Source organism: Scyliorhinus torazame, chromosome 14, assembly GCF_047496885.1.
Source record: "Scyliorhinus torazame isolate Kashiwa2021f chromosome 14, sScyTor2.1, whole genome shotgun sequence".
Classification (NCBI taxonomy): Eukaryota; Metazoa; Chordata; class Chondrichthyes; order Carcharhiniformes; family Scyliorhinidae; genus Scyliorhinus; species Scyliorhinus torazame.
Window position 1 is genome coordinate 51,015,359 of NC_092720.1, and position 20,690 is coordinate 51,036,048.

Below are 20,690 nucleotides of genomic sequence, written 5' to 3' on the forward strand. Positions count from 1 at the left end.
TTTAACTGCAAAGATCATGGCCAATCCTTTTCAATTTGAACATAACTGCACTCTGCGTCAGCCAAGGCTCTTTAAGCGTGGGTTATCGCCCGCTCCACCGATGGGACAACACTGCCCCAATGCCATATTGGGGGTATCAGCGGTTTGACAGTTCATAGTTCGTCAGTAGCCTTGAGGGTTATAGCTGCTGCTTTACTTTGGTAAATGTATCTCCTGGTGCCTTCCATGCCCCTTTCTGGTAATTCTTTTAAGGGTGCATGTAGAGGCACCAGTATGGTTGCCAGATAGTGCATATGTTCCCCAAACTCCAGAAACCATGGCTTAATCAGGAGATTCACTCCCTACTGAAGGCAGGTCTGACCTATGCAAGAAATCCAGGTACGACCTACACAAAGTCATCCGGGATGCCAAGAGACAATAACAGACCAAGCTAGAGTCACAGAGTAGCGTTACAGACTCTCGTCGGTTGTGGCAAAGCCTAAACACCATAATGGGCTACAAAGCGAAGCCGAGCAGAATCTCCGGCAGCAGCACACCCCTGATGAACTCAATGCAATCTATGCTCGGTTCAAGCAGGAAATCAACAAACTGCTGTCGACTGCCCCAGCAGCCCTGGGCACACCCATACCCACCGTCACAGCTTCCAAAGTCAGATCGACCTTCCTGAAAGTGAACCCTCGGAAGGTGACGGGTCCAGACGGGGTCCCTAGTCATGCATTCAGATGCTGTGCGGACCAGCTGGCAGATGTGTTCTGCCTCTCCTGATTCCGTTCCAAGGTACCCACCTGCTTCAAGAAGACCACCGTCATACCGGTGCCAAGAAGAACCAGGCAACGTGCCTCAATGACTACTGTCCGGTGGCCCTGACATCGATCGTAATGAAATGCTTCGAGAGGTTGGTCATGAGGCACGTCAACTCCATATTCCCAGAATGCCTAAATCCACTGCAATTTGCATACCACCGCAACGATCCACAGCAGACGCCATGTCCCTGGTCCTGCACTCATCCCTGGAGTATCTTGACAACAAGGATTCCTGCATCAGACTCCTATTTATTGACTACAGATCCATTTTCAACACCATAATCCCAGCCAAGCTCATATCAAATCTCCAAACCTAGGACTTGGCTCTTCACTCTGCAACTGGATCCTCGACTTTCTGACCCACAGATCACAATCAGTCAGAATAAAAAACATCTCCTCCACGATAGTCCTCAATACCGGGGCCCCGCAAGGCTACATACTTAGCCCCCTACTATACTCCCTATACGCACACGACTGCATGGCAAAATGTGACTCCAACTCCATCTACAAGTTTGCTGACGACGCGACCATAGTGGGTCGGATCTTGAATAACGACCATTCAGAGTACAGGAAAGAGATAGAGAACCTAGTGGAGTGGTGTAACGACAACAATCTCTCCCTCAATGCCAGCAAAACTAAAGAGCTGACTTCAGTAAGCAAAGTATTGTACACACCCCTGTCTACATCAACGGAGCCGGGGTGGAGATGGTTGACAGCTTCAAATTCCTAGGTGTGCACATCATCAAAAATCTGTCCTGGTCCATCCATGTCAACGCTACGACCAAGAAAGCACAACAACGCCTAACTTCCTCAGGAAACTAAGGAAATTTGGCATGTCCATGTTGACTCTTACCACCAACGTTCACAGGTGCACCATGGAAAGCATCCTATCTGGCTGCATCACAGTCCGGTATGGCAACTGCTCGGCCCAAGAAACGTCAGAGAGTCATGAACACAGCCCAGTCCATCACACGACGTCGCCTCCGATCTATTGACTGCATACACCTCCCGCTGCCTTCGGAAAGCGGACAACATAATCAAAGCCTCCTCCCACCCGACTTACTCACTCTTCCAACTTCTTCCATTGGGCAGGAGATACAAAAGTCTGAGAACGCGCACCAACAGATTCAAAACAGCTTCTTCTCCACTGTTACCAGTCTCCTGAACGGCCCTCTTATGGACTGATCTGATTAATACTACACTCGTGTATGCTTCACCCAATGGCCGTGTCTATGTATTTACATTGTGTACCTTGTGTTGCCCTATTACATATTTTCTTTTCATGTACTAAATGATCTGTTTGAGCTGCACGGAGAAAAATATTTTTCACTGTACTTCGGTACACGTGACAATAAACAAACCCAATCCAGATATGGAATAAATTTTCCACAATAGTTAACGAACCCAAGGAATGACTTTAGCTCTATTGCATTCTCTGGCATTGGGGCCTCCTTGATAGCTCGGACTTTCTCTTCTACAGGGTGCAACCCAGTAACCTCGATGTATGACGTCTCTTGCCTGGAAAATGCATTTCCGAGAATTGGCGGAGGACTTCTCGGTTATCTAGGTGGTCCTTCTCAGAGGCTCCTGTAATCAACACGTTGTCCAAGTAGACAGCCACCCGAGGGAACCGTTGAAGAATGTTTTCATAACCCGCTGGAAAATAACGCATGCAGACGATAACCCAAATGGGAGCCTTGTGTACTTATTCAATCCCCTGTGGGTATTAAAGGTTACATGTGTCCTCGATGTCTTGTCCAACTCCAGCTGGAGGTATGCATAGCTCATTTCCAGCTTTGAGAAAGAATGGCCCCCATCCAATTTGACGTAAAGGTTTTCCATGTGTGGTGTGGAGAATTGATCTAAATGGAAGGCCTTGTTGACCGTCAATTTTATAGTCGCCGCCTACGCGTTCTTATCCGGCTTCAGCAAAGGGATCACTGGTGCCGCCCATTCTGCAAATTGCACTGGGTGAATAATCCCCAAGTTCTCTAGCTGGCTCAGCTCGTCGTCCAACTTTGACAGCAGGGAATATGGGCCTGGGTGGGCCCTGATATACCTGGGTTGGGCATCCGGGACAACATAAATTTTAGCTGTGGCCCCCTTTATCTTCCCTAGGACTTCCTGGAAGACTTCCGGGTATTTTCCCAGGACCTCATACGATCTACCTGTACCATTCTAAAGATTTGTTGCCAATCTAGGCGGGATCTCTGTAACCTGTCGCAGCCCAGAAGACCGGACTCCAGCACCACTACCAGTGGCAATCAAACTGATTGTTGTCCATGCGTAACCGGGGCCATCGTTGTCCCAGTAATTGTCAATGGTTCTCTGGTACACGTCGCCAGCTGTGCCTTAGTGTCCTTTAGGCGTAGATGCTGGATACCCAAACGTATTTTGCCACATGTCTGTTGTCCAATGACCGAGACAGCAGCCCCTGTATCTATTTCCATATCCATGGAGTGGCCATTCACTTGGAAGGTCAACTTAGTTGGGGCTACTTTTGTGTTGTATTGCATGGGATCATCCTCATCGTGCTGGGCAGTGTGTACCCTGCTTCAGGATAGGTGTGTCACCCAACCAGAACGACGTGTTCACTGTCAATCCGGACCCTCATAGTTCCTTCAGTGCAGCACCAATGTGAGCCTTCTTCCTGGACCTCAGGGGAGATGTCTAGTCGAGCTGCAGTAGTTCTTGGCCAATCAGTCTGATCATGATATTGTTCAGGTGGCGACAGGGTCCCATAGGTCCTGTTCCTGGGAGTGTTACTCGCTGGAATGGTGGCCGGCTAACGCCATTTACATCAAAGTCCATTGAGCCCTGGATTTCCTGGACACCGTTTCCACGCCAAGGATAGTTCCACCGACAATTTCCGTTGGGTCGCCATTTTATTAATGCCACACACTAGGTGGTCTCGCAATATCTCTGGGAGGGATGGGCCGTAGTCTCAATGCTCAGCCAGCGTGCCAAGGCGCGTCAGGAATCCTGTGACCGATTTCCCCCGGGGTTCGCCCTGCCATGTTGAACCGGTATCTCTGCACAATCACTGATGGTTTAGGGTTGTAATGGTGTGTGATAAGCTCTACAAGTTCATTACAGGTCTTCGAATCTGGGGCTGCTGGGTAGGAAAGGCTTTTGATCACACTGAAAATTGGGGCTCCGCAGACGATCATTACATTTTGCCGGTCATCTGCATTTGCATTTTCGTGAAAGAAATGCACATCCGTTCAGCATACTGGGCCCAAACTTGCACACCTGCATCAAGGGCATTCCTAAAAGCGACATTTTAAAATAACCTCTTGCTGTGGTGCTGAGGAATTCAAGTCTGGTCTGGGCATCCAGAATCACACCTCTAGTTTTTCCTGGTTGCCAATATAAAAGCTCAGGAGATCCGAGAAACTGATTCAAACAGGGGTTTATTTATAACCAAAAGAAAAGGCCGCAGACGGCATACAGCACACCAGTCCCAACCGGGAATACTGATCATGCTAGTCCCAATCTGGGCCGGCATTTAAGGGTTCATTCTATGAGACCTTGCTAATGAGCCTTTGCCCATCAGTGGGGGAGCTCATATTCCATAAGCCCCACGAGGAGATTAATCGGGTCATCCCAGTGAGTCTTCTGGGGGTTATACAAGTTAGAGAGATGGTAGGTGGAGAATTAATAATAATCTTTATTGTTGTCACAAGTAGGCTAACATTAACACTATAATGAAGTTACTGTGAAAATCCCCTTGTCGCCACACTCAGACGCCTGTTCGGGTACATAGAGGGAGAATGCCGAATGTCTAATTCACCTAACAAGCACGTCTTTAGGGACTTGTGGGAGAAAACTGGAGCACCCGGACGAAACCCACACAGACATGAGGAGAACGTGCAAACTCCGCACAGACAGTGACCCAAGCCGGGAATCGAACCCGGGTCCCTGGCGCTGTGAACTACAGTGCTAACTAGTGTGCTACCGTGCCGCCCATGGATAAGGGGATGAATATCTGGAAGAACTAGTACTTTTCTCATTCAGATTTTCCTAAATTGTGTAGCTTATGAATATTGATACTGACAACAACATGAAGCCAGAAGGGACATTAAATTCAAAAATAATTGTTCCACTTCTGCCATTAGGGACTTCATACTTGTGACAATAAAAGATTATTCTTATTGCCATGCAGCCTTGACACAAATAATCAGCTGTTTCATTACTTTTATTGTAAAACCCTAAGTAAGGGGCTAAAGCTGTACCAAGGTTGAAAGAAAAGAGAAAAGGGCATGATTGAAAATAAAAGTGATTAATGCCATTGTTGGGTTTCAAAAATCTGCAATGTATGAGGAAGGAAACATGCTCGAGCTAAAGAGCTTCACAATTTTGTGGTCAAAAGAATGAGCTGAAGAAGATGTGATGAGTCTTGATTTCAGCACACTGATCACAGTCCATTTTAATAAAATACTGATGGTATCCAGCTAACTGGTGAATAGGTACAGCAGCTTGTTTTTCCGAAAAGGATAATTTAGATTGCTGGACCTTGATATACAAGTATAGACAGGTTGTGACATAGGTGAAAATGGTCTGATGCACATGTTTATCTTGTGCATGTTTGCTCAAGCCTTGTATTTAAGAAAATTAGCTATTCCGTTCATTTCTCTAGTTGAGATATGGCACATCACACAATAATGTTGGGGAGCCTTTTTCTGTTCTGCATTTGTAGAAAAATTGTGAGCATGTTTTTCAAATATCTATTTGATTTCTGTGGAAATCATCCAAAAATGCAATTCCTTAATCTTCCCTTCCTGCATTTTGAACAAACCGTTGACTAAGCATAGCCTAATGATTTATTTAATCTGCTCACCTGTTTCTTTCAACTTCGCAAAAGTCTTACTTTCGTCTTGGCCCTTCTCTACTTCTCAGTAATCCATCAGTTGTCATTTTACTGCTTATTAGTGTTATAGCTATGTGGTCCTTAGATAATCATTCATAATTCCATTATCTATAGAATGCCCACCCTATTTAAATGCTACTTGAATAAACTACAGATGAAAATAAACCATGTGAGCCCAAAAAGGTCTTTTAATTCGGGCATTGTCACTTGATCAAACAGTAATTTCCAAAAACATTTATTAAGAGCCTTTGGATCAGAATCTTATTTCAGAGCTTTTCAGAATCCTTTTTTAAGGACATATAAATAATTGCTGCTGTCTATCAAACCCTATCCTCATATAAGCTTTTTTCTTGCTCTCCTTACTAATATGGACGACACGATAGCACAGTGGTTAGCACTGTTGCTTCACAGTGCCAGGGACCGGGTTCAATTCCTGGCTTGGGTCGCTGTGTGGAGTCTGCACGTTCTCCCCTTGTCTACGTGGGTTTCCTCCGGGTGCTCCGGTTTCCTCCCACAACTCCCAAAAGACGTGCTTGTTAGGTGATTTGGACATTCTGATTACTGATATCATTATCGGATACTTAAGTATCTTTTATTGGCTCTGCTTTATGCCAATGGCTCCAGACCTAACTACATATCGCCATCTTATTATCATAATAAAGTGCCCATTATCAGATCCATGCGACTCTTCACTGAGGACCTGAATATTCCATAAAACCTACTTTTCAAAGATACATTAAATAGATTCATTAAAATGTTATAGACTAAAATGGAAAATATCCATTAAAGAAAAGGACTATATTTGGGGGGCTAATTGAATGGGATTCCACTTCATACTTAAGCATACGCATAACGTGAAAGAGTATTGAACCATACAAGTCAAAAGATCCTTGATCTTTGCTGTTCATCAATCTCAGTCGGAGAAGCATTTTGAGATGCCACAGTCTCTTAGTTTTTGGGCAGTGGGGGGATGGCTGGGTAACAAATGGCTCCTTTGGAGCTTACCAGAGTATGAGTTAGTGTTTCCTGACGCTATTTCATTTGAAAGTGGTTCTTATGTACAGATAGCCTTTAATACCTCAATCAAGCGCCTATTCTTTGGATGTGAACCTCTACAGTAATTCTCATCAGACTCTAATTGGAGAATACCTTAACAGAGGATTAATTTTCCGTTGCCACTTTTAAATGGGAACCCTGGCTGACCCGTTATTCCCTCCTGACCAAGTTGCTCAGCACAGATTGGAGATAAAACCTAATATTTTTCTAGTATGAATGCTTTACTACTACCCCACTGGAACATCTGCTTAAAAGCAGTATGATGTACAATGGTATAGGTGCACCTTTCTGTGCAGTGGAAAAATTTCAAATTTGCAGTGTTCTTCCAATATCTCACAAAGAGTACTGTCTACTTGCCAGTGTAGTCTTGTGTGTTGGCTTATGTAATGAAACTGACAGAACTGATCAAGTACAAACTAGATTAGATTGGACGATCGGTTCCTATTTGTAGATTAGCTGTGATTTGATTTTAGAAGTAAGATGAAATTAGTACTTTTATTCATGACCCTTCCAGACTGACATCCCTGACTTGCTTTAGTTGTTTTCACAAAATACTTGAGTTGTCCTAATTTAAATTAATCGTGATATTCAATTGCATCAAAAATTGTTAGAGTGGATTTAGTGACCCAATACTTTGGTCTGAAGGAATTAAATTGGTGTTAATGTGCTTTGGCGTTGAAGAGGAAGCAGGATACATTACAGAAATACTACCTGCCCATGCTCTGAAGCAAACTGAGATTAATACTCATAGTTTGCTGCACATTTCTTATTTCTAATCCCTCAGAGCAGTTTTCCTGCTACTGTAAAAGATCTTGATCTTCTTTCTCATAGAGTGAAGAAAGACCACCCATGTCACCGAGTGCCTCTATTAGCCAATCATCTGTCCATACAGGTAAGAGAAAACTTATTGTAAAAAATCATTGTACTGTTCCTTGGTCAGTCTATGTAACATGTTTGTGTATATCATACTTTCTTCAATTGATGACAAGTGAAATATTTATTTTACCTTGTTTAGTATTCGTAGTATTAAATAATATTGTTTTGTGTTAAAGGTAAATCTTGATGCTAGGAACAAATTTCAGCGATGTGATTAGATGTTGATGTATTACCTATCAAGTTAATTAACAAAAATATGATATGGGCTGTCTTATAAAATGTGCAATGGGTCTGATGTGGTACATGTTCATAAAGCTCTGGACCCCCCTACAATAACCAATCTCACAACACCTGGCTAAACTTCTCCAAGTAGAAAGTAGGGAGACTGGCAATATATTAAAAGAATGAATTGAATTAATTTACTAATTGAGAATTTCCCTGATGGAACAGTGTCCATATTACTGACAAACTGAGTTCCATCTTTGAACTGTGTTGAATTAGCTGATTACAGTTGGGCTTATTTTGGTGCACTATAATTTGTCTCAATATATTTTGATGTAAAGGAAAGTCAGTCCTGCTTTTGGTAAGTACCCTGCATTTCAAACTGATGATGTATGGGTCAAGTTCAACTGTTACCCCTGTACCCTCTCCAGTTAAAAAGCATGCACAGCCCCCGGGAAATGCATTCAGATATATGCAGGTGAGGGCTTTTGTGAGGCGACAGGTCAGGGAATTCCCGCTGCTCCCGACACAGGAAATTCAAGACAGGGTGATCTCGGGTCTATGGGTCGGGGAGGGCAAGGTTTCGGCAATACACCAAGAGATGAAAGAAGAGGGGGAAGCTCTAGCAGAAGAGTTGAAGGGTAAATGGGAGGAGGAGCTGGGGGAGGAGATTGAGGAAGGTTTGTGGGTTGATGCCCTGGGTAGGGTCAATTCCGCCTCCTCATGTGCCAGGCTCAGCCTGATACAATTTAAGGTGGTTCACAGAGCGCACTTGACGGGGGCGAGGTTGAGTAGGTTCTTTGGGGTAGAGGACAGATGTGGAAGGTGTTCAGGGAGTCCGGCGAACCATGTCCATATGGTTTGGTCATGCCCGGCACTGGAGGGGTTCTGGAGAGGAGTGGCGGGAGCAATATCTCAGGTGGTGAAAGTCCGGGTCAAGCCAAGCTGGGGGCTAGCAATATTTGGAGTAGTGGACGAGCTGGGAGTGCAGGAGGCGAAAGAGGCCGGCATTCTGGCCTTTGCGGGGCGGGGGGGCGACGACGAGAGATTGCTTGAGGGGACGGACGAGCGGGGGATAACATGGAGGATGGGGGAAACTGGTACGAAGGGCGAGAGCCAGTGTATAAAGCTCTAAATATATCATCTTACCATGTATATATCTTGCTCAGGGCGATTTTGTGTTATTTTGTTATGGGGGGTGGGGGTTTATTGTTTGTAAGGGGAAAAAATTGTTTTGTTTTGTTAAAAAACTTTAATAAATATATTGTTTTTTAAAAAAAGCATGCACAGCTCATTGTTTTTGCTCACCAGTGGGGGTGGGGAGAGGAAGTTACTTGGTGATATAGTGGAAACTGTGGCGATGGAATAGTGCACCAGCAGAAGTCACTGCCTTCAGGTCAGAAGGAGACAAAAACATTGTACAGAATTACTTTTCAGTCTTGGCCCCAAATAACTGCAGGCTTTGCAAAACCTCATTATCCTTAACGTATTCTACATAACAATCCCCTATTACATTCTCAACTCTCCTTATTTACATAAAAGTAATAAAACTTGCACATTCTGCATGTGCAATAAGAGCAGAAAGTGCTAGAACTCTCAACAGGTTGGTCAACAATTGGCGATAAAATTAATATTTTGAACACAGGAAAGGGTAAAGTCCGAAAACAAACTTCTCACCATTAAAAATTTAGCATTTTCAAACCAACACATCCTTCATGCACAAAAAACATTTATCACCTGTTTTAGTATTGAGGTGTTACTGTATTATGTTAATTTGGTTTTTACCCATTTTAATTTTTTTTTTGTCACCTCTATCTCTGTTTCTGGCTTCTTCTGATTGTTGATTAAACTCTATTTCTGAATCATCAAATTCTGCTTATTCTTATATTCTTGTCTCGGGCTGCAGTCCAGCCTGTCCCTCCTTATCCTGGTTCTTGTCCCCACTCTTACAAACAGCCCACACATGCTCACCGGCCTGAGAACTTCCTCTTGCGAGCAGCCATGAGAGATGAAATGAAGAAAGGTAGGTCAGACATAATACTGAATTTTCCATAACCCAAGTATGTCATTAGGATGTAAATGCGTTGGAAGCAGTTCAAATACTTGGAATGGAAATGGGTTGTCTCAAGAGGAAAGATTGGACAAGCTAGGCTTGTATCCGCTGAACTTTAGAAGAGTAAGAGGTGTCTTGATTGAAACATGTAAGATCCTGCAAGATCTTGACAGGGTCAATGTGGAGAGCCTGTTTCCTCTTGTGGGAGAATCTAGTACTTGAGGCCAATGTTTAAAAATAAGAGCTCACCCATTTAGGACAGATATGAGGAGAATTTCTTTCCCTGAGGGTAATGTCTTTGGAACTCTCTTCCTCAAAAGGCAGTAGAAGTAGAGTCTTTGAACATTTTTAAAGCAGATCATTTGTCACTTTGCTGTTTATTTCTATATAGATGTGCAATATTTACATAATATTACCGGCAGCTTACATGCAACATATGAATTAACAAGAGATGATGCTCAATGCAAACACTTATTCAGTAAAATTGAGATGAAGGTGAAAAGAAACAGTATTAAAAAGAAAATGGCGTGATATAAATCCAGTACAATTGGATCTCTGGCTGCCAGTTCTCAAGTAATAAAGAACTTTGAATCCTGCAATTACAAGGGTTTTCATTCTTTGCAGTTCCAAAGGTCTATTTGCATGTAAACAGTAAGCAACCAATGTATAATCAGGCTCCCCTTGTGTCACTATGTCGATGTCCTTGGCAGCATGCTTTGAGCAGTGTAGGCCTCAAGTTCTGCAATTTCCTTCCTAAATCTCTTCCATTCCCTCCCTCCCTTTGGTGATCTTTCTTTAAACTCATCTCTTCCACCAAGCTTTAGATCATGGCTGCTCATATCACATTCAGTTGTTCAGTGCCCCACATTCTGAAAATACCTCTGAAGTGTCGAGTGATGTTTTTCTTCCTTAAAGGTGCTAGAAAATGCTGCATCATGCTGCATTGAAAAGTGCCAATTTGTTCATCTTGATGGCTGAGAATTATTTTATAAATCATAAATATCAAGATGGTTCTGTGTCTGATGCCCAGGGTAAGCTAAGGTGATCTCAGCGAGGGTAACAATAGGGGTAGTACATCAGACCTTTATGCCCCAGGTTGGAGAAGGGGAGAAGAGACCCATATCCTGCTTCTGGTCATCATATTGTGATCCCTGCTGTAAATGGATGTCAGATTTAAAAGGCATCAGACAGATGTCCCACATATAATCCACCTAGGCTTCTAATGAATTCCATCTGGGCATCCACATGAATATGATCCCTTGGATGATGTGTAGGGGTTAGGGGCAAAGTAGAATTGTGTTTTGAGTGGTTATGTGTCCTCGGGAAAGACTGAATTGAAGAGAGAGGTAGAAGCTATGTTGTACGTTTGTACTCCTTCAGAGCATAACTTTCTTTTCAATTTCTTGGTTTGATGCTATGATTAGAGTGGTTATCAAATAACATGTAGGGATGGAATCTTAAGGCCAGAAGGTATTCAGTTCCATTGCATCTTAAAGAACAAGTTTACAACAAAAAATAAATAAGAATGATACTGGTGTAAAAAATGGTAATAGGTTCTTATGTACAACTGGTCTTTTGTCACTTTAGATGGGACTTCTACAGCCTCCTCCGTTACCCCTAACCAGGACTCTGGAGATGCCTTGATATTGCAGAACCAAAAGCAATACGATGATGAACAGAGAGTGGTGCTTCAGCTACGGAAGGTAATCAGTTATACATTTGCTTACCAGAGCAGAAGCATCATTGCACAGATCTGTGGTAAACAAAACTCTTAAAGAATCTATTATTGTCCAAATTGGAGATTGTGAAGTTGTGAACTTGCTGCCAATCAGTGCCAATCAGACTGGTTTTGTGTTGTATTCACATTTCCGCTTGAAGTGGTCAAAACTCCATCGGCTGGATTCTCCGTTTCAACAACTATGTCCCCACACCATCGTGCAAACTGTGGTCTTTTACGCAAAAAAAACTAGCGTCAAAAGGCCACAGATTCACAGCCCTGCAGGGGGCTAGCAGGGAGCCGCCATGGAGCATGCAGATAGGCCCCTCGCACGTCCGAGTCAGAGGCCGCACATATGCACGGCGGCGGCCTCTAGCGGCTGCGCCGTGCTCCATGGCGGACTCAGACCACAGACCTGGACCGCGGAAATAGTGCCCCCGATCGGCCGCGCGCCCAACCCAGACCTCCCGCACAATAAAGACCCAGTCCCATATGAGGCCTCCCCTGCTCTTCTGCCCCCGGCCACGGCAGCCGCAGACTGAGTCCGCAGCCACCTCGCGAGTATCCCGAACAGCAGGACCAGATTAGAAATACACCGTCGGGGCAGAGAATAGCAGGGTGGGCCTCTCAAGCAATGGCCGCAGGTGGTGGATACGCAGTGCGGCATACGCCCTGAGTGCGTCACTTTTCAGGGGCCAGAGAATCGCGGAACCAGCACTGGTCCCGATTCCATGGTGAAACTGGATTCCCCGCCCTGGCCCCGAATGTGATTTCGGCGTTGGGGTGCGGAGAACCCAGTCCCATATTCTCACGTAATGTGACAACAACCTGAAATTATTTTATCCCAGCTGTCTGTATTGGATTCAAACACAAGTTCCAGAACTGAAAGATTAATGCATCATCCAACCCTCCCCTCTACTGTTAATAAAGTTGTTTGTTGGGGCAGCACGGTGGCGCAGTGGCTAGCACTGGGCTATGGCGCTGAGGACCCGGGTTCGAATCCCAGCCCTGGGTCACTGTCCGAGTGGAGTTTGCACATTCTCCCCGTGTCCGCGTGTGTTTCACCCCCACAACCCAAAAGATGTGCTGGTTAGGTGGATTGGCCACATTAAATTGCCCCTTAATTGGAAAAAAAAAATTGAGTATTCTAAATTTACCCCAAAAAAAGTTGTTTGTTTCTGATCAAATACGTACGTTCCTCTCTGGATACTTTTTCAGAATATTGAAACACGGTTAAAGGTTTCTCTCCCAAGTGATCTTGGAGCAGCACTTACAGATGGTGTTGTCCTCTGTCATCTGGCTAATCATGTGAGACCACGGTCGGTGTCCAGCATACATGTACCGTCTCCAGCAGTGGTGAGTATTCTGAATTCTGATACTGTCAAAAATAACAGCACTAATGATGAATATGTTGAGCTTTTCTCTTTGGGGAAAAAATTTCTATTCTGTGACGAAGTCCTTTGGCAGGGGCAGGAACCAGGAGTGTTTCCCGCCATGGAAGCCGATAGGAATTTGTGCGGTATTGAGCAATGCCGCCCTAATTAACTATGTGGTCGGGGGGTTTCCCGACATTTCAAGGGGCAGGCCGGATGGCACGTCATAACCAGAAGCCATATTTAAAAGGCGCTGGGACAACAACTAACCCACCATTGAAGGAGGAGATGGCCTACCAATCACGGAGAACTCCGGTCCCCAAATGCAATGATGTATCCCTGGAGGTCCAGCTCAATGCAGTGGAGGCCAAGAGGAGTGTCTTCTACCCAGAGAATGCAAAGAAGAGACCGAGCCGTCAGACCAACCCTGCATGGGAGGAAGTCTCCTGGGAGGTCAGTGAACAGGGCCTTCACCAGAGAACTGCCCTGTAATGCCAGGAATGAATGAACGATTTCACCTGCTCCATGGGGTAAGTGAATCCTCAACTGCTCATGCTCACCTTACTGAATGGTACATAAACATGGTCTACGTGACAAGGACCCCATTCGTGCAGCCCACGGATAAAAGAGCTGCTCGATGTGATGAGGAGATGCCTCATAGCCCCACCGCAGTCCATCTAGTCTACAGATGGAAGGAGGGTGGGAGCATTGGTGGTTAGATGTTGAAGGCACCAGCAAACACCATGACATGCCTCTGTGACCGTTATCCTTCAGTTGCATTGGTTCACTGCTCTGCCACAGAACCCTTGTGAACAGCTTGCAGTGTAGAAATCACATGGCACAGATTTCAGTGGGTTATTTGTGAAACTGGAAGCATGGGAAAGGTATATGAAATCCGATTGCTCTCAATCCCATCTTCTCACCTTGCACAACAAAAGTTGAGGCATAATAGGAGAGAGAGAAGATGGGAGGGGGCTGGCCTGACCTCAAAAACCTCACTGACTTTGAGGAGTGGGCACCCAGCAGGCTGGTGAGAAACCAGACCTAACGTGTGGGGATGAAGAGGTCGGCAGGCAGCCTCCATCTGGTAAGGATCCACGCAATCACATAGGATCCTAAGGGTCATGCGTTCCTCCATGTTGGAGGCACCTCATGTAGCCCCCGTGCTCTCCCCTCACTGACAGGTGCCAGCAAGACAAGGTGAAGGGAAGATTAGGAGACCTTGTCCAGCAGTTCATCCAGCCTCCAGAGGACCATGCACAATGGGGAGGAAGAAGAAGTACATCTGTAGGACCGTCACAGCAGTCACCTGCACACTCTGCCAGCACTGACACACATTTTGGTGGATACTAGGTTTCGTTCAGGCAGGTTCTCACATTCTCACACACTTGTCTGCAGCAGGGGGAGGCAGGTTCAGCCAAGCTCACTGGCACTCAGAGTACTGCTGAGAAAGAGGCATTTGCGACGCCCAAGTCAGATGAAGAGTCTCTGGGATGGGCTGTGTACGAGAGGCAGGGAACATAAGGCAGTGGTTGAGTCTCTCAGCAGAGTTGGAGGAGTCCCTCTGTCTGCTCTCTGATGGAGTGGTACCGAAGTATGTGCACATTATGGTTTCCGAGGAGAGGGTGGCAGACGCTATGGCGACCCTGGTCCAGCTGAATACCCAGTTTCAGCTGCTGATGCATTCCATTGCTATAGCCATGGGTGAACATTTGCAGTGGCAACAAGATAGGAGGACGAGGCATCTTGCACCCCTCCAGATGCTCCTTCCTCTCAAGGAGTCAAACAGGGGCCAAGGGCACCCAAAGGGAGAAAGAGCTGTTGTTGGACATCCTTAAGATCTCCACTCAAGGATCTTTAAGGGTGACCAGCACTCCGGAATCCCCCTTGCTTGTGACCCCTTCAGCTTCATCTGCAGTGACTGCAGAGGGAGCAGCAACCCCGCATCAGGACAGCCAAAATAATAATCTTCATTCGTGTCACAATACAGCAATAAAGTTACTGTTAAAATCCTCTAGTCGCCACACTACGGCGCCTGTTTGGATACACGGAAGGAGAATTCAGAATGTCCAGTTCACCTAACAAGCACGTCTTTCGGGACTTGTGGGAGGAAATGGGAAGACCCAGAGGACACCCATGCAGACACAGGGAGAATGTACAGACTCCTCACAGACAGTGACCCAGGCCGGGAATCAAACCCAGGTCCCTGGTGCTGTGAAGCAACAGTGTTAACCACTGTGCTACCGTGCCAAATAAGCTAGGGCCTTCCAGGATCTCCGAAAGAATGTCAAGTTCACCCAATACAACAGGGCAATACTAGTCCACAGACTGCCTCCACCATGCTGCAGGTGTTGGGGGAGTACCTAAAAGAAGTGGTAGGAAAGCAAAATGTGTTTGCCAGGGTTCTTGCGACGTGTGTGAGAAGTCTCCCGCACGTGCTGAACCTTTGCCCTTCACACGCCTTAGCATTGTAAGTACTACATTCTGGGGTTCCCCTTCAATTGTCCCGTTGAACTGACCTGCATCTCTGCCCATCTCCAATGACCCAACTCCCATGCTGCATCTGAGCATCTCTACCACAAGGCACTTTGTTGCAAGCAGCCATGGTGGTTGTCACCTTTGTGCAGTCAAATGGCTTTAGCCCCGTGACCCCTCCCTCCCCAGCAGTTGCCCCCACAGATGTAACATTTAAACTCCCCACAGATACCCTTCAACCCGCCCCCTCCATCCCCAGTAGGTGAATGTCTGTGTCCCGACCATCCCGAGGAACGTAGCCCAGTGACAGTACATTTGCCACCCCCCCCCTCAACCCCATTCTGCTTCTCCTTCCATCTGCCCTCCAACACCTTCAGCGTCCTTTCACCCATCCTCACCGAACTCTCACCCATCCACCCTACATGTTCCCCTGTCCCCTTCAATCCTCACCATGGCTACCTGTCACCTGTCTCCCAGGACTCAGCAGTTGTTACCTCAGACCCCTACCTCTGAACCACTTTTCTCTCTTTTCCACCCAATAACCCCCCCCCCCCCCCCCAATTCTTGTTCAGAGATGCACACTACCCTGTGCCGGTTCACACCTGGTCACTGTCCCTTGCCCATTCACACCTGCCTGTTCACACCTGTACATTCCCCGGTGCCTGCTCACAACTGCACATTCCCCCGTGCCCGCTTATACCTGCGCACACCCCCGTGCCCGCTCACACCTGCCCAGTCCCCGTGTCCGTTCACACCTGCAGACTCCCCAGTGCCCGCTCGCACCTGCAGACTTCCTGGTGCCCGCTCGCACCTACAGACTTCCTGGTGCCCGCTCGCACCTGCAGACTTCCTGGTGCCCGCTCGCACCTGCAGACTCCCTCGTGCCCACCCGCACCTGCAGACTCCCTGGTGCCCACTCACGCCTGCAGACTCCTCCGTGCCCGTTCACATCTGCACACTATCCTGTGTCCATTCACACCTGCAGACTCCTTGGTGCCAACTCACAACTGCACACCCCTATGCCATTCATACCTGCACACACCCCATGCCATTCACACCTGTACACACACCCCATGCCCATTCACACCTGCACACACCCATGCCCATTCACACCTGTACACAGCCCCCCCCCCCCCTCCCCCGTGCCCATTCATTTCTGCATCCCCATGTTCATTCATGGCTGCACACCCTTCCCAGCTGAACAACCCTCACATGCCCCTTGACACCTGCTGCACCCACCCACTGCTGCATGTGGTGTTCCAAGGTCCATGGTTGCTGGGGGCTTCCATCCCGATCTCCACAGGCTTCCCCAGGCCTTCTTCATGTAAGTCCTGACCTGCACACCCACGTTGGTCAAGATGTAAAACCCCATTGGTGATGCCAATGTTTGGAATGGGGGGAGAATCTTGGTTGGACCTTCACCAGCATCCATTAAAGGGATGCAAATAGTTTCACGCCGGCCTCTGGTGGGAAAGGCATTTAGCCATGACGAGAGGGAGCACATGTTCCCACTGTCATATTTTACTGAAGGACACTAATTTTTGGCCTGCCCCATGGCGGACTGTAAAATTTTTCCCTTAAGAGTTAGTAAGTGAGCTATAGTTGCATTCTGACTGTGGTGGATTAAGCAGGTGTTCTCATATCGCCTGATTTTTACATATTCTTCTTTAGTTCTTTTTATTGAAATTAAATTGTGGCTCCTCTGATGACCAATTAGATTAATGTGTGATAAGGTAAAACAAAAGATCAGGAATATGTAACGGTTGCCTGGTGTGTGCATAGAATTGTTCGGTGATAAATAGGATAGTGGGACATCAGCTTTTGTGGACTAGGTGACTCCTACTGAAGAGAGAATGAATATCTATTGAAGCCCAAGACCAGCCATGATCGTATTGAATGGCACAGCAGGCTCGATGGGCCCGTCTGCTCCTATTAGAACATATCTGGATAGGAATGGGCTTAGTTATCAGATCAAGTAACCAGCTGATACTTTTGCTTGGGCTTACACGGGTACTTAGACGATATGCTAGAGAGTTTGTTCAAATGCAGAGAAAGAAGTTTTAGAAAATCTACTTAATAGCTTCACTGCAGCCAAAGGTTTTTTTCTTCTTCTTAAGAATTGCTGTGGTTGTTGCAAGTTTTTATTTATAGATTTAAAGTACCCAATTCATTTTTTCCAAGTAAGAGGCAATTCAGTGTGGCCAATTCACCTGCCCTGCACATTTTTGGGGTTGTGGGGGTGAGACCCACGCAGAAACGTACAATGTGCAAATTCCACGCGGAAAGTGACCCAGGGCCGGGATCGAACCCCGGTCCTCGGCGCCGTGAGGCAGCATTGCTAACCACTGCACCACCGTGCCGCTCGTGATTGTTGAAGTTAATAAATCAGAAGTGCTAATTTTAATACTAGGCATAACACTAGTAACTTTCAGTAATTTTAATAAAAATTAAATTGAGTCTACTGGTGTTTGTTTTTTTATACAAAGGCCTCCCTTGATGTGTTGCAATTGTTTAATAATCCCTGTTGTGAAGAATCTCCAGTGAAACGTGGACTCAAATCTTTTTATAACTGATAATGCAAAATGTGATGTCACCTGAAAGGGCCAAAAAGCTATGCCAGTAATTTAGACCTTACTGAGATCAGCTTATGATGGAAACAGCTTTGCTGTTTTCCACCTATTTATAATTGCAAGGATTCATTTGTTATGGTACTGGACCAAAACCCCAATTTATGTGAGGAAACTGGATGAGACCCCAACAATTTTTTAAAACTGTTAGGAAAGGATACTTCGCCCCAGGAGTGATTCCACTGATAAATAGGGACCTTTTATATTAAAATAAAACTTTATTATTAACACAGTATTAACCACATTAGATTGACAGAAAAAAATAACTCTACAAATAACAGTTAAATAATTCTTAAAATAAAAGGAAACACTTTAACTACTAACTTACAGCTTCTCTATCTCCAATTAAGCAAAGTCCATTACAGCTCAAAGGCCACTTGTAAATAAAGTTAGCAAACAAGGGACACTTGCAGTACTTTTGAGTAGATTTCCTTTCAGAAAAATAGAGATGCTTTTTGGCACAACCTGCAAATCCTTCTGTTCTTGTCAGACTAAAACAATACAACAGCCAAAACTGCTTGCTGTAGACCTGGCTCCTCCCATTAATTACATCATCTCTATCCCACTCATGTCCCATGACTGCCTTACCTAAGTCTAAACATAATGTCTCAAATTATCTACTCTCCAGGGAATCTTCAGCAATCATAACAAAGTTCCATTCGGCATCTTTTGTGAACAAGTAAATGGCTCAAATCTATAATGATCTCACATATACAACATCTTAATTGCATCATTTGCAGACTCACCACCTGCCTGTATGTTAAACCAGGAGTTTTTATATATATCCTACATTCAACGCCAATTAAATTTTAGAATTGGTTCTTTTTGAACTTTTGTTTTCCTCTTCCTTGCCCTTTATCCAAACTTCTCCTGCCCTCATTATTATGTACTGTTCCCTGACGGAGTTTACTTGCTTGTTCCACTTCTGATTGCAGCCCAAACTGACTATGGCAAAATGCAGACGAAATGTGGAGAACTTCTTAGAGGCTTGTAAGAGAATTGGTGTACCACAGGTATGTACCCTTCTTTATTTCCAAAGATTATTCTCCCTATGTGATACTACATATTTTTTATTTAATTGCTACTGCGTGATTGATTTTGCCATTGTAGTGAGTCACTAACATTCATGCTTTGGCAAACACTAAATACATGGCACCAGCCAGATATTTGGAAAAAGATTTGAAACTAATGCACGTAATGTGATAACTTCTTACTGCTCTCTCTGCTGATTCTCCAATCCAAGCATTTCACTCACTCTGCCCTTTCTTTGCCCTGCTTATCACAAAAGCCCTGGTCTCCTCACTCGCAGGATTTTCCTCAGTTACTCCGGCTCTCTTTCTCCAACTAATTCCATTCCTAAGTGCTCTAGCTCCCATTTTTCCCACCTCCTAGACCAACCTCAAGTGTTTCATTTTCCCATTCCAGTAAAATCTGAACTGAATTCTACATAGTTCCTGCTCCCAATATTGCAGCTGGCCACCACTGCCCTGAAAATTGCCCCAGGTCCACTAAAACCACCTCCACTATTGTACAGCAATATATAACTCCCACTATTGCTGCCTTCCTGACACTGGGTGTGGAATTTTCTGGAAAAAATGGCGTGTCAGGTTCTGACTGAAAACCGGCGTATTTATCCTCAGAAAAACAGCCAGATTTTCTGTCCTGATCATCTGGCATTTCGTCAGAAAATTATTAGTTGGAGTGTTTAGCACCGTCACTAACTCCTTCCCATCTAATCCTGCCCCATGTGGCCATGGAGGACCACCTCCAACAAGCTTTGTGGCAACCACCACCACCACCTCACCACACCCTTGCAACCACAGAGGTATTGGGGGACACTCTTCCCCGCACCCTGCATGTGGTCTCCAGCACACATACCTGCACCACACATAGGAGGAAGTCATCTCTCCCCCATCAATGGAGAAGGGTTTGCCCCCCCCCCCCCATCTCAGTGCCCTCCAGCACTGCCCAGCCTCGACCTCCATACATGGGCCTCCAGACACCTCCGCACCGCGAGCGGGATCATCACAACTGGTAGTGAATTGCGCCAGCGTGAAATCACGCTGCAAGGGAGGGAGCATCGCATGGGGCTGAAAGATACAATGTGAAGCCGTTTAATGACATTTAAATTCATGGAAATCAGGCTTACACCCTTTTGAACCTGATCACGTCACTGGCAGAGGGATGGGGAAGATCTCCAAACAAGATCCCGCCGGCGCATATCGTGTTATGCCCTTCACGTGAGATTTAGCGGTCATAAAGGGATTCGCGCACGTATTAAACGGGCCTGTAAAATTGCGCCATGGGACTGTGAGCAGCACAATGCGAGAACAAGAGTCCAATCTCTGGTGTAACTCAGTGATTAACAGCGTAATGGAACTGAGCACCACAACCGACTTAGATACATAGAAAATAGGAGCAGGAGGCCATACAGCCCTGCGATCCTGCTCCACCATTCATTATGATCATGGCTGATCCTTTAACTCAATAGCCTAACCCCGCTGAACCCCCACGTCCTTTGAACCCCTTCGCCCTATGTGCCTCTTGGAAACATACAATCTTTTGGCCTCAACTACTTCCTGTGGTAACTATTTCCACAGGCTCACCACTCTCTGGGT

The 20,690-nt window shown here is 45.7% G+C and overlaps 1 protein-coding gene across 1 annotated transcript in view; it reads left to right on the top strand.

The window, feature by feature from the left end:
- Positions 1 to 20,690, top strand: part of LOC140389720 (DISP complex protein LRCH3-like) — a 210,817-nt gene that overhangs the window by 172,622 nt on the left and 17,505 nt on the right. The window contains 5 exon segments of the mRNA XM_072474169.1: positions 7,561 to 7,621; positions 9,734 to 9,850; positions 11,468 to 11,583; positions 12,816 to 12,953; positions 19,008 to 19,085. Coding sequence (XP_072330270.1) covers positions 7,561 to 7,621; positions 9,734 to 9,850; positions 11,468 to 11,583; positions 12,816 to 12,953; positions 19,008 to 19,085 — 510 coding nt within the window.